Source organism: Pseudorca crassidens, chromosome 17 (assembly GCF_039906515.1).
Source record: "Pseudorca crassidens isolate mPseCra1 chromosome 17, mPseCra1.hap1, whole genome shotgun sequence".
Taxonomy (NCBI): domain Eukaryota; kingdom Metazoa; phylum Chordata; class Mammalia; order Artiodactyla; family Delphinidae; genus Pseudorca; species Pseudorca crassidens.
This window is the reverse complement of record NC_090312.1, coordinates 67,933,429-67,946,951: the sequence shown is the minus strand read 5'-3', so window position 1 is coordinate 67,946,951 and position 13,523 is coordinate 67,933,429. Positions and strand designations below refer to the sequence as shown.

Below are 13,523 nucleotides of genomic sequence, written 5' to 3'. Positions count from 1 at the left end.
TGCAGCCGCTGTGGAAAACAGTGTGGAGGTTTCTCAAAAAAACTAAAAACAGAATGGGGGAGAGGGATAAATTGGGAGACTAGGATTGAGATATACACACTACTATACAAAAAATAGATAACTAATAAGGACCTACTGTATAGCACAGGGAACTCTACTCAAAACTCTGTAATGACCTATATGGGAAAAGAACCTAAAAAAGAACGAATATATGTATATGTATAACTGATTCACTTTGCTGTACCCTAAAACTAACACAACATTGTAAATCAACTATACTCCAATAAAAATTATTTAAAAAAAAAAAAGAACTACCATATGTCCCAGCAATTCCACTCCTGAGTATATATCCGAAAAAAACAAAAACACTAATTCAAAAAGATACATGTACCCCAATGTTCATAGTAGCATTGTTTACAACTGCCAAGATATGGAAGCAACCTAAGGGTCCATCAACAGATGAATGGATAAAGAAGATGTGGTATATACACACAATGGAATACTACTCAGCCATAAAAAGAATGAAATTCTGCCATTTGAAACAACTTAGATGGACTTGGAGGGTATTATGCTAAGTGAAATAAGCCAGACAGAGAAATACAAATACTGTATGATGTCACATATATGTGGAATCTAAAAAATACAACTAGTAAATATAACAAAAAAAGAAACAGACTTACAGAAAACAAACTAGGGGGGAGAGGGAGGAGGGGAGAGGCAATATAGGGGTAGGAGATTAAGATGTACAAGCTACTATGTATAAAATAAGCTACAAGGACATACTGTACAACACAGGGAATATAGCCAATACTCTATAATAACTAAAATTGTGAATTATTGTATTGTACACCCGTAACTTACATAATATTGTACAATAACTATACGTCAATAAAAGTCTTTAATCCAAAAAATAAATTTTAAAAATGATATCGTTTACAAAGGTTTACATTAAATAGTTCCTGAAGACAATTAATATATAAAGGTTAGTACAATACTGTGGTTAAGAACAAAGACTTCCAAGTCAGATTTAGTTGAAATCCAACTCTACTACTTCCTAGCTGCATGAACTGATTCAAATTATTTACTATCTCTAAGCCTCAGTTTTTTCATCAGTAAAAGAGGGATAATACAATGACCTAATAGTGTTGCTTTGAAAATTAAACACAAAAATGTATGTAAACTACAGTGTATGTTACAGTATGTGAGTATAACTGCTCAATAAATGGTAGCTTTTTATCATTAGAACTATTCCACAGTTACCTTTTGTGAACACTTGATGTACACATGTATATATGTACATCAACATATTTAAATATACATCAGTCATTTTATATCCCCGTGTACATTTCCTGAGTTGGGTAATGATTTTTTAGACTTGCATGTACTGAGATAATACAAATATAAAAAGTAAATTAGAAAACAAAAAAGGAAAGAATTACAAGGAGAAATAGAAAATACACAATGAGAGTGGAATTTGTTTTTATATGTTGTTCTCAGTAAGTGAGAGAAGCAGACAAGAAGATAATCACAATTTTGGAAATTAAACAATCTAAATAATCTATGGGCAAAGAAGAAATCTCACCGGAAATTAGAAAATATTTTAATAATAATGGAAATACAATATATCAAAACTTGAAGGATGTAGCTAAAAGAGTGTCTAGAAGAAAATAAATAAGCCATAAAAGCTTAGAGAGGGCTTCCCTGGTGGCGCAGTGGTTGAGAGTCCACCTGCCGATGCAGGGGACACGGGTTCGTGCCCCGGTCTGGGAAGATCCCACATGCCGCGGAGCGGCTGGGCCCGTGAACCATGGCCACTGAGCCTGCGCGTCTGGAGCCTGTGCTCCGCAACGGGAGGGGCCACAACAGTGAGAGGCCCGCGTACCGCAAAAAAAAAAAGCTTAGAGAAAGGCAGAAAAGTAATAAGCTAACCATCCATCTCAAGAAGTGATTAACAGCAAAATAAACCCAAAGAAAATAGAAAAATAGAGACAAGAGCAGAAATTAAGGAAATATAAAACAAAGTACAACAGAGAAGTTCAAAAAGCTTAAAGTTGGTTCCCTGAAAAGACTAATAAAATGATAAACCAAAGGTAATACTGATCACGAAAAAATAAGACACAAATAAGAATGAAAATGGGAGATTACTATAGCTTCTGTAGCATTACAAAATAATAAAGGATACTGAATATTTCAGCTAACATTTTTTGACTATTTACATAAAATGGAAAAATTCCTAGACAATACAAATTACCAAAACTGGCAGAGAATAAACTCTTAGCTATATAGATCTATAACTACTAAAGAAATTAAAACCACAATTAAAAACTTTTCCACAAAGAAAACTTCTGAGAGCTTCTCCAGCAAGTTCCACTCAACATTTAAGGAAGAATAATGCTAATCTTACAAAAATTCATCCAAGAATAAAAAAAGAGGAATCAAGTCCCCAATTATTCAGTGAGGCATCACTTTGGTTCCAAAATCCAACAAGTATAAGAAAAAAATTTTACAGACCAGTTTCACTCATGAACATAAATGCTAGTTTAAACCATATAATAGTACATTGAACAAAGCAATATTAAAAAGAAGAAAAATTGTGACTAAGTTAGGTTTATTCCAAAAATGCAAGATAAGTCTAACATTCGAAACTCAAACAAAATCAATGGAATCTGCTATATTAATCAGTTGAGGAGACAAATCATATGATCACCCTAATAAATGAAGCAAAAGCATTTGCTAAAACTCAACATTCATTCATGATAAAAATTCTTAGCAACTAGGGAAGGAAGAGAACTCAAACCTCAGCAAACATTATACTTAATGTTGAAGTTCTGAAATTAGAAACAAGACAAAAATGCCCTCCATTTTTACTAGTATTTAACATTTTACTGCAAACCCTGGACATAGCAATAAGGCAAGTGAAATAAAAGGTTTAAGAATTAGAAGTGTAAGAACAAACTGTCATTACTTGCAGAAATAATATTTACAGAGGAAATCCAAGAAAATGTATGGGTAAACTATAAGAATTTATGAAAGTACAAGTTCTTGTATAAAAGACAGTATACAAAAGCCAACTGCCCTTGTATAGTCCATCAACGATTAAGTAGAAAATGAAAAATATTAAAAGATACAATTTCTATTAAACAAAAATCAAATATCTGTGATGTTTAAAATCTTTACACATAAAACAATACACATTATTGAGAAATATTAAGATAAACCTAAAAGAGGTATGCCATTCTCATGCATTGAAGACTCAATATTATAATATCAATTTTTTCAAACTGACCTATAAATTCAATAAATTTCCATCAAAATCCCACACATATTTTCACAATATTTGACAAAATATTCCAAAATTTACATGGAAATGCAAGGTGCAAAGAACAGCCAAGATCCTTTTGAGGAAGAACAAGGTGGGGGCATTATTCTTCGGGATGTCTAGACTTACTATAAAATTAACATCAGGGAAAAGAGAGATAAACTTGACTGCCTTAAAATGAATTACTTCTATCCCTCAAAAAGTATCATTAAAAAAGGAAGAGTCAAGTCACAGCACAAGAGAAGATATTTGAAATGCCATATAACTGCAAAAGGTTCACATTTCCAGAATATATAATAGATTCCTCTAAATCAATTTTTTTAAAAAAAACAGCTGAAAAATGAGCAAGAAAGCTGAACAGGCAATCTATATCTGAAATTTTGAATTGTTTTATCAAATGTCACTGCAATTCGTTTAAAAAAAATTAGAAAACTTCAATAGCTTCATGTCACTTTAATAAAATTTCACAACGACACCTATACTGGGTACTATCAATGAATGGCTATGTGATACAACTAAAACTAGTTTTCAGATACAATGTATGATAATTCTACACATATTTTTCTTTTTTGGCTTTTGTGTGTAATCATAACATTTGTTATTTCACTTGTGTCAGAACATATAGATTTCCATCTGGTATCCACACATGTGTACTGTTTGCCATTTATTCTTACACAATTATTGAGATTTTTATTTGTATTACTATTTCCATCACTACTTTTAAGCTTCAGTGAACCAGCTCCTTTTAAGGAATTAGGGATATGCAACACAGGGCTTAAAAAAAAACTTAATTATAAATAATGTCCAAATTATATGACAAAGAACTGCACTTTCTAAACAGAGTATAACTCAAGATGAACTAAATGACATACTTCTTGCAGTATATGAGACACTGAAAATGTACTCATTATAGAATCTCTGTAACAACTATCACAAATCTTATAGTTCAGATCTGTGCAATGTTTTTGAAACATTTCATTGCTGCTTCTCCTGAAACCAGAAACCACCACATTATGACAAATCAGCAAGTAGTCTATGGACCCCACTCAGAAGCACTGATCTAGTGCTGTTCACGGCATATCCTTGGAGCTGGGTGAACACACACACCTCCCACATCTGTTGGCCTGCACCTGACCCGATGTATCAAGGCCTTGTGTGTCCTTGAGTCCCTGGCAAGAGCCAGCCTCTGCTACCTGTTGTTTTTTCCAGTGCTTGGTTTGTTCCCCAGCTTCACCAGACCCTGTGTTGTTGCTGGAATGCATGCTAGCTAAAAGATTAGGCCAGCTACGTCAGAAGCTTCCTCTACTGCTCTGAGGGTCACAAGACTTGCCAAAGTAAATGGCAGCAAAAGATAACTGAGCAGCGAAAGATGTTTCATCTGTTTTCACAAGCTATATAGGTCTTGTCATTCTCATTCAAATCTTCTGCTGCTTCATCCCTAAGTCTCATTTACCTGTCCAGGCCTGAGGCCCTCTGGCTCCAGGTTCCTGCTCTCGGGCCATGGGGTTCCCATCACAGCATTCACCTTAAATCTATGTCTGCTGGCTTTCCGTCTGACCTACTCTGACACCTCAAGACTTATTTCCAGAACAGGTGCTTCCAGATTCATTTTTCCCATTCACCCACCCCTTGTCTGACACAAGTTTTTACAGTTGCATGGTTCAATAGCTTGTGAGTAGTTGGTTACCCCAGAGTTATTTGTTACTATTGAAAAAGACCACTGTGCTAAAGGACTTTGATTCCCTGCCAGCACTCACAGTGGTCACTCAAAAAAAAGAAATCACTGCATTATAAAAGTCAAGTAAGTATGTAAGTAAATTTCCAAAAGTCATCTTCCTACAAAGCTCACAAATTTTATAACTATTGTAAGACTTTTACATTAAAATGCTAATTTTTCTGCAAAGAAGCTCAATTATTTTGCTACGCAATAAATTTAAGACAGACAGATTTTTTGTCTTTAAACAAATCATTTAAATTAATCAAGTCATCTGGACTTCCTGGCATTCCAGTGGTTAAGACTCCACGCTTCCATTGCAGGGGTCACGGGTTTGATCCCTGGTCAGGGAACTAAGATCCCACGTGCCACACAGCACAAAAAAAAAAAAAAAAAAACCCAAGATACTATTTAAAAAAAATTTATTTTTAATTAATCAAGTCCTCAAAAAACCAACGAAAAAATTCTAAAATAGCATTTACCAAAAACTTAATTATCTTTCACTGAGTCACAAATGAAATTTCCTTTACATATATTTTTTAAAATCTGGAGATCTTAATCACAGGTAGAAAAATTAACATCATACGACACATAATAACAGAACGTGCTGATATACAATTTAGTTATCGTTATTTTCTCTTGAAAAATTAAAATATGCCTCCCCCCCCAAAAAAAAAAAAAAAAAACTTTAAGAAATTTTCTCTGGACCTAAATACCCAAATAATGTCATCAGAGATTTTCCTTTACCTAGCAATCAATACAAGTAACTACATCCATTTTATAACACACATTTGTTTGTGGGGATTTTCTGGTGATAGATAAATATGAGCGCATTATCTTTAGAGAGTTTACTTCCACATTCAATTATAACGAATGATAACATTGTTTAAGTAGTTTATACAAAAGCCTTTACTTTGATGAAGTTGCTGCAATACTGTAATGAATCCACTGGGGCTTTCAGAAGAAGGAAAAAACAATATGAATTCAGTGTGAAAACATTTAGAAGTACAGCCAAATGTTCCTGTTTGACTAGAATGTTTATGAATACCCATAAAATGGAAGCTCGCCTAAGATATTCTAAATTCCTCTTTCAAAAGGGGTACTCAATATACTCCACAGGAAAGGAATTGTTTAATAAAGTCAAAGCCAGCTTGTTATTCCTGACACAGGTCTAAAATGTAGGGGATTTTTTTTTCCCCTCAAGTTTTGGAGTTCAAAGAATATTTTCTACAATTCTTTAAAGCCAAGAATGTAAAAAGAAAACCGGTGCACATGTTTAACAAAGTGAAAATACTGGAACCACACTGTTGCGGGTCCCAGTGACATCCAGACAATAATGTGTTCACAGACCACAGAAGATTCCCCCTCTCTGGATATCTAAGTTCCCAACCGTGGTTCACCTGTAACTACATCATAAGTTTATATCACCAACAAAAGCCTAACATACTAGCTCTCAATCAGGCAGGCAGCAAATATACCTCACATGTTTATGAAGGTCCTGCTACATACATACCGCCATATTGGGTACTGCGAGATAAAGCAACGTGGGGATTACAAATTAGGAAGGAAGGTAAAACTTAGACATACATGAAAGTTAATCAACATGAGATACACTATTCGAGTCCAGAACGTTTGCCATGGGTCAGCACTTAATTAACATCTGTTGATTGCAACTGGGTTTTATTACAAATGAGAGCCACAGGTTTGACTGGAAAAAGGTTCTCTGACAAGCCTATTATAACAGAAACAGTTGGGACAATGAGAATTTAAACACAGACTGGGCGTGAGATGATTCTAATGAACCATGCCTAATGTAAGAAAAGGTAAGAAAAACTTCCATATGTTTTAGAGATACACACTAAGTACGTAGGCTAAAATGAGATGTGGTTAGAAAGTAGCTTTAAAATACTTCAGGAAAAGAAGGAAAGGAGGGTGGGAGGAAGGGAGGAAAGAAAAGCTGACGGCCAAAGCCCAGTACAGCAGAAATCATAATTGCTGGCTTTGGATGATGGGCATTTTCCCTAAGATGCCGTTATACTCTTCCATTATACTATTTTTTAAAGCATACTATCAAATATATCCACCTTTGGCTATTTTTGAAATTTTCATAACAAAAATGAAAAGTTTCTGTGATACCGGGGCTTGACTTGGCAAATGAAGGTGGACAGGTATAGGATTTAAAACGAAGGAGGGCATTTTAGGTCTTCTCCCTCATTCTCAGTCCCCACCCATCGACCAATACACCAGCAACCATTCTTCAATTTTCTTGGCTTCACAACGCAGCAGTTAAGTCTCTCAGCAATTCCGAGTTCCTCAGTTCTCACCACAGTTAGGTAGCCGGCTAGCTCCCTTTTCCTAATTTATCTAATAACCCAAAAGCCCGTGCTCTTGGCCCTGTTCCACATACTACGTCCACCCTTCTAAATTTTGTTTCTAATTCCATCTGTCTTTTATTCCCAGTAGTTAATAGACTCCAGCTGCAAATTGCAACACATTAAGTTACAGATAGGCATTCCCAGTGATGAACTCTGTGTGAGCTCACAGCCCCTTAGAAACACATACTATCTATTCTAACACGTCCTTGACACTTGAATGTTTCAACCAAGTGGGTAGATGGGCCTGGAGGGAATGAACACTTTAAATGTAAACAGTTTTATTACCTTCTACTATTAATTCCTAGTTTTCGTTTCCACCGTATCTCTATTCCAGCTTCAGGATTTCTAAATGTTTTCAATAGCTAAAAAAATCTTTTAATATAAAAGTTAGAAATACCTGCATCACAAATTCCCGACGTCGAGGCATTCCTCTTTCTGAAAGCAAAACGTAATCTGGTTCCTTTTCCTTTTTGGCCTGTTGAATTTGAGCCAGGCGGCTAATGGGGTTCATTCCTTGACCATATTCTGGTCCAGCCTAAAAAAATTTAAGAAAAATTTTCAAAACATAAGGCCTGCTTTTAAAACTTGTTATTAGATCCTTAAAGAAACCATGGTTCTCACCTCCTCCCCTGCACCCCAAAACTCTGTCTGAAATAAATGAAAATTTATAAAGGAAAATTAGAAAACGGATCTGAAACTAGGCTTCTATAGGATTCAGGGCTCAGAAGTATTATTGATAAGTTGGTCAACTATCCTTTTAAACTCTTTAATACAGTAGGAGTTGCTTCACAACTTCTATTCATCCAAAAACACCAAAAAGAATGTAAGAAGACAAGCCATGAACTGGGAAGAGATATTTGAAATACATGTAAGTTAAAAAAAAGATACACCCAGTATCCAAAATATATTTTTTAAAACTCCTAAAAAGTATTAAGAAAAAGACCATCTAAAATAAAAATGGGGAACTCCCTGGTGGTCCAGTGGTTAGGACTCTGCTTTCACTGCCAAGGGCCTGGGTTCTATCCCTGGTGGGGGAACTAAGATCCCACAAGCCATGAGGTGTGGCCAAAAAAAAAAAGTGTTAAAATAAAAATGGGCAGGACTTCCCTGGTGGTCCAGTGGTAAAGGATCCACCTGCCAACGCGGGGGACGTGCACTCGATCCCTGGCCGGGGAATTAAGATCCCACATGCCATGGGTCAACTAAGCCCGCACGCCACAACTACTGAGCTTGCATGCCTCAACTAGAGAGCTCATGTGCGGCAAACTACAGAGCCCACTTGCTCTGGAGCCCATGCGCTCTGGAGCCCACACACCACAACTAGAGCAGCCCACGCCCACAACTAGAGAGAAGCCCACGTGCCACAACAAAGAGCCCACGCACTGCAATGAAAGATCCTGCATGCCTCAATGAAGATCCCACCTGCCGCAACTAAGAGCCAATGCAGCCAAACATGAATACTTTTAAAAATAAAAGAAAAATGGGCAAATGAGATGAACAGATACTTAACAGAAGAAAAGAAAACATATAAAAAGATAATCCATCTCATTAAGACTCAGAAAATGCATATTAAAACCACAGTGAGACACTATTTCATACCTATCAATTTAGCAAAAGAAGTCCAACAGCCTCAACTGGTGAAGGTGGGGAGTAACAAAAACTTACACAGTGCTGGTCATAATATAAACTGGAACACAATTTGGCAACGCCTAGTAAAGCCAATAAATAACCCACTCCTCAGTAGCCTCTTCAACTAGAAAACTGTTACCCAAATGTGCTAGCTCATTTGTATGGGAATATCCACAGCTGCATTATTTGAAATAGCAAAAAAAGAAAAACTGGAAATAACCTAAACATTCTTCTATAAAAGAAAAAATAAATTATGGCATGTTCATACAATGGAACGGCATATAACAGTGAAAATGAATTAAGTAGTGCTACATACATCAAGATGAATGAATTTAAGAAAAACATGTTAAGTGAGAAAAGCAAGCACAGAAGTATGTATAAAGTATGAAATAATTTATATAAAGCCCATTAAAACTACAAAACACTGGTGAAATTAAATAAGATCTCAGTAAGTGGACAGACACGCATGTTAATGGATCAGCAGACGCAATATTCTTAAAATGTTGATTCTCTTCAAACTGATCTATCAATCAAATCTATCAAATCAATCAAAATCAATCTATCAACCCCAATCAAAACCCCAGCATGTGCTTTTGGGTAATAGTTAATAAGCCAATACTTAAAATTCATATGGAAATGCAAAGGACAAATAACCAAAACAACCTTGAAAAAAGAACAAAGTTGGAGGAATCAGACTACCTGATTTCAAGATTTATTATAACGCTATAGTAATCAAGATAGTATGTGTGGTACTGGCAGAAAGACAGACAAAGAGATCAATGAAACAGAACAGCATCCAGAAGTACATCCACACATATATGGTCAACAAAGGTGCGAAAGCCATTCAGTGGAGAAAGGGTGGTCTTTTCAACCAACGGTACTGGAACAATTGGATATTCACATGTAGAAAAGAACCAAAACTTCAATCCATACCTCACACAAAAGTTAACTCAAAATGGTTCATAGGCTTAAGTGTAATATCTAAAACTAAAACTTCCAGAAGAAAATATAGGGGAAATTTTTCTGGTTTGGTTAGGTAACAATTTCTTAGATACAACGCCAAAATCACATTCAATAATAATAATGATAATAAACTGAACTTTGTCAAAATTAGTAACTTCTGTTCTTTAAAAAGGACAAGGCACAGGCTTGGAGAAATATTTGCAAACCACATATCTGATTAAAAAAAAACTTGTACCCAGAATATATAAAGACCTCTCAAAATTCCGTAATAAATTTATATTTTAAATGTATTATTTGTTATTATTTAAATTATTACTTAAAACTTTTTAAGCGAGCAAAAGATCTGAACAACACTTCAGCAAGCTTCATGTGCTACTGCATATACAAAAAAATGCTCTACCATTAGTCACTAGAGGAAGCTGAACCAAAATGAGATATCAATATGCATGTATTTGAACAACTGAAATTTAACTATACTATGTGTTAGAAAGGATGTGCAGACACTAGAATTCTCACGCATGGCTGCTGAGAAAACAAAATGGTTCAATCACTTTGAAACACTATTGGCAGTTTCTTAAAATGTCGTATACCTACTAAATGACCACACCACTCTACTCCTAAGTATTTACCCAAGAGAAAAAAAAGCATATGCCCAGAAGACTTAGACACAGATGTTCACAGCAGCTTTATTTTTAATAGCCCCAAATTAGAAGCCTCCCAAATATCCAACAAAGAGTGAATGGATAAACAAATTATGGTATATCCATTCAATGTAATACTACTTAGCAACAAAACAGAACCAACAATTAATAGCTGTAACAACATGGATGAATTTCTAAATTATTATACCGAGTGAATGAAGCCAGTCAAAAAAAGAGTGGTTGCTTGGGAATTGAAGGTGGGGGGATTCCAAAGGGGAATGAGGAAACTTTGGGGAGCAATGGATAGGTTCATTGTCTTGACTGTGGTCATGGTTTCACAAGTGTATACATATATCAAATCATATCAAATAGTATGCTTTAAATATGTACAGTTCACTGTATGTCAATTACACCCCAATAAAGCTATTTTAGAAACCAACCAAATACCATTTTCCAGAAAAACAAACATGTAGTAAAACTGTAAGATTAGGAAATATTAAACACAAAACTAATGATGGCAGGTTACCTAAGGGAGGTGGTATCAGGATGTGACAGAAGAGGGTATACAGATAGCTTCAACCTTACCGAGAAATGTTCTATATTCAAGCTGGGTGGTAGGTCTTACTCTTACTTAGTATGCTTTTTAACTTACATACACATCCTATATAAACCTTTTAGAAGGCACTCTATTTTTAACTCTATATAAGATAATGTCTATGAATAAAACTTGATAAAAGCTTTTTTTTAAGTTTATGTACAGCCTTTTTAGTGGCTTCTAAAAGGTTTAAAAACAAACCAAAGAAAAAACCTTTGCAAATCAAATATTTTTTTCTGCATGCAAACTAACTTTCTTCATGTATTATTCCTAGAAATGAAGGTTTGCATGTCATATGGTCAGCACTTTATATCCACCTGTGAAAATTTACTCTAAAACAGGTATTAGCGACAAGGGTAATCACTAAGTTACAGTTTATATATGTTACACTAAACTCACAGAAGAGCCACTATATAGTCTTAGCTTTTCCTGTAGTTGTTGAGTCTCGACCATATCTAGCTTGGTGCTGCAGGTACAGCCTCTAAGTCAGATCCTGCAAGGTCCTTTAAATTATGTTTTGGGGATTTGGGGTTTTACCCAAAGAACAATGAGAAATTACTAAAAGATTTTAAGTAGAGGCATGACATGATCTGATCAGTATTTCTAAAAGACAACACTTTTAGAAAGATCTTTTCATGTCAAAAGTACTTGTAGGAAGAAGGCCAATTAAAAACCTACTGTAGTAGTTCTGGCAAGACATGACTGTGAGTTGGATCAAAAGGGTGGCAGGGAATGGAAAGAAATGGACCAACTTAGGAAATATTTAAGTGATGGAATCAATAGGGTTTGATGATTGACTCTATACAAGGAGGTGGAGAGATGTTAAAAATGACTCCCAGGGCTTCCCTGGTGGCGCAGTGGTTGAGAGTCCGCCTGCTGATGCAGGGGACACGGGTTCGTGCCCCGGTCCGGGAAGATCCCACATGCCGCAGAGCGGCTGGGCCCGTGAGCCATGGCCGCTGAGCCTGCGCGTCCGGAGCCTGTGCTCCGCAACGGGAGGGGCCACAACAGTGAGAGGCCCGTACCGCCAAAAAAAAAAAAAAAAATGACTCCCAGGATTCTGTTTCAGCAGCTGGATGGGGATGCCCGTCACTATGATAAGGAATATGCAGGAAGAGGAAGAGGTTCAGGAGGGAACGCGATGAGTTTTGGACAGAGTTTCAGGGGCCTGTGAACTATTAAGTGAGAGGCCCAATAGGCAGTGTCGAGCACAGAAGAATATTTGGGAATCATCTATATAAGGACTGAATTGAAGCCCTAGAAGTATGAAGAGCAGCCTAGGAGAGAGTAAGAGAGGGAAAAGACTGAGAACTTCAATACTGCAATAGTTGGGTAGAGGGGGAGAAGAAAGAAAAGGAAAATTTTAGCTTTTGATAAAATATTGGTTTCTACTTACATACCAAGAAAATGAAAAAAATATATATTGTAATAGAAGTATAGAAGGACTGATGAGAAAAGACAAATACAGATAATAACCCGTAAGTCTAAGATTGAAATGCCAATGAAAAGGTAGAGGGAAGCTCTTGGGTCTCGCACTAGAAGATGTCCATGAAGATGGTCACATAAACATGTACTTCCAACGGTATGTTGCCTTTATTCCTGTTTAATTTGCCTATTTTATAAGAATGTCTGTAGGTTCCAAAGATGTTGTTGATACAGATTCCAATGACAAAGAACCAGATGCATAAATCCAATCAGAGAATAACGGAGTTCTGAGAACATTAAGAATGGCTGGTTTCTTCCCTTGACTGAAATTAACTACTAGCACCCTTGAAAATGAAGTTATTCCTTGGATAGCAAGTCTTAGATTATCATTCTACAAACCAGTAAGGACAGTCTTATTCAGAAAACTTTATCTCCAATATCAGAAAACCTTCTTTGAGGCCTCACCTTATAGAAGAGAAGCTACATTAAAGAACAGAATCTAAACCCAAAGACACCATCAGGGCAGTATTACATTTTAACAAGGTGACTCTGTAGAGTAAATTAAAATCCAAAAGGAGTTCACAACCAACCAGTTTCAAATGGGCACTGGCATCAGATGTGACTGGAACTGAAACCTGACTCTGCTCTGTGATCTTAGGGAAGTTTCTTAAACACCAAGAACCTCATCTGTAAAATGGGGATAATATCTACAGCACAGAGGATCAAATGAGACAATGTGATAATTTCATTATTCTAAATAAAATCAAGGTAAATCATCAACAGCTATTTTCTCTACTTCTATTGCATAGTAAGGAATGGTAGACCCTAGATGTAGAAGACATTTAGGGAAGTGACTAAAATG

General features: G+C 35.9%; 1 protein-coding gene across 14 annotated transcripts in view; it reads right to left on the bottom strand.

Annotated features, from left to right (window-relative positions):
- Positions 1-13,523, bottom strand: part of STAU2 (staufen double-stranded RNA binding protein 2) — a 305,414-nt gene that overhangs the window by 176,294 nt on the left and 115,597 nt on the right. For all 14 annotated transcript variants that reach the window (XM_067712055.1, XM_067712049.1, XM_067712054.1 and 11 more), the window contains one exon: positions 7,806-7,943. In XM_067712055.1, coding sequence (XP_067568156.1) covers positions 7,806-7,943 — 138 coding nt within the window. The remainder of the gene's footprint in view (positions 1-7,805; positions 7,944-13,523) is intronic.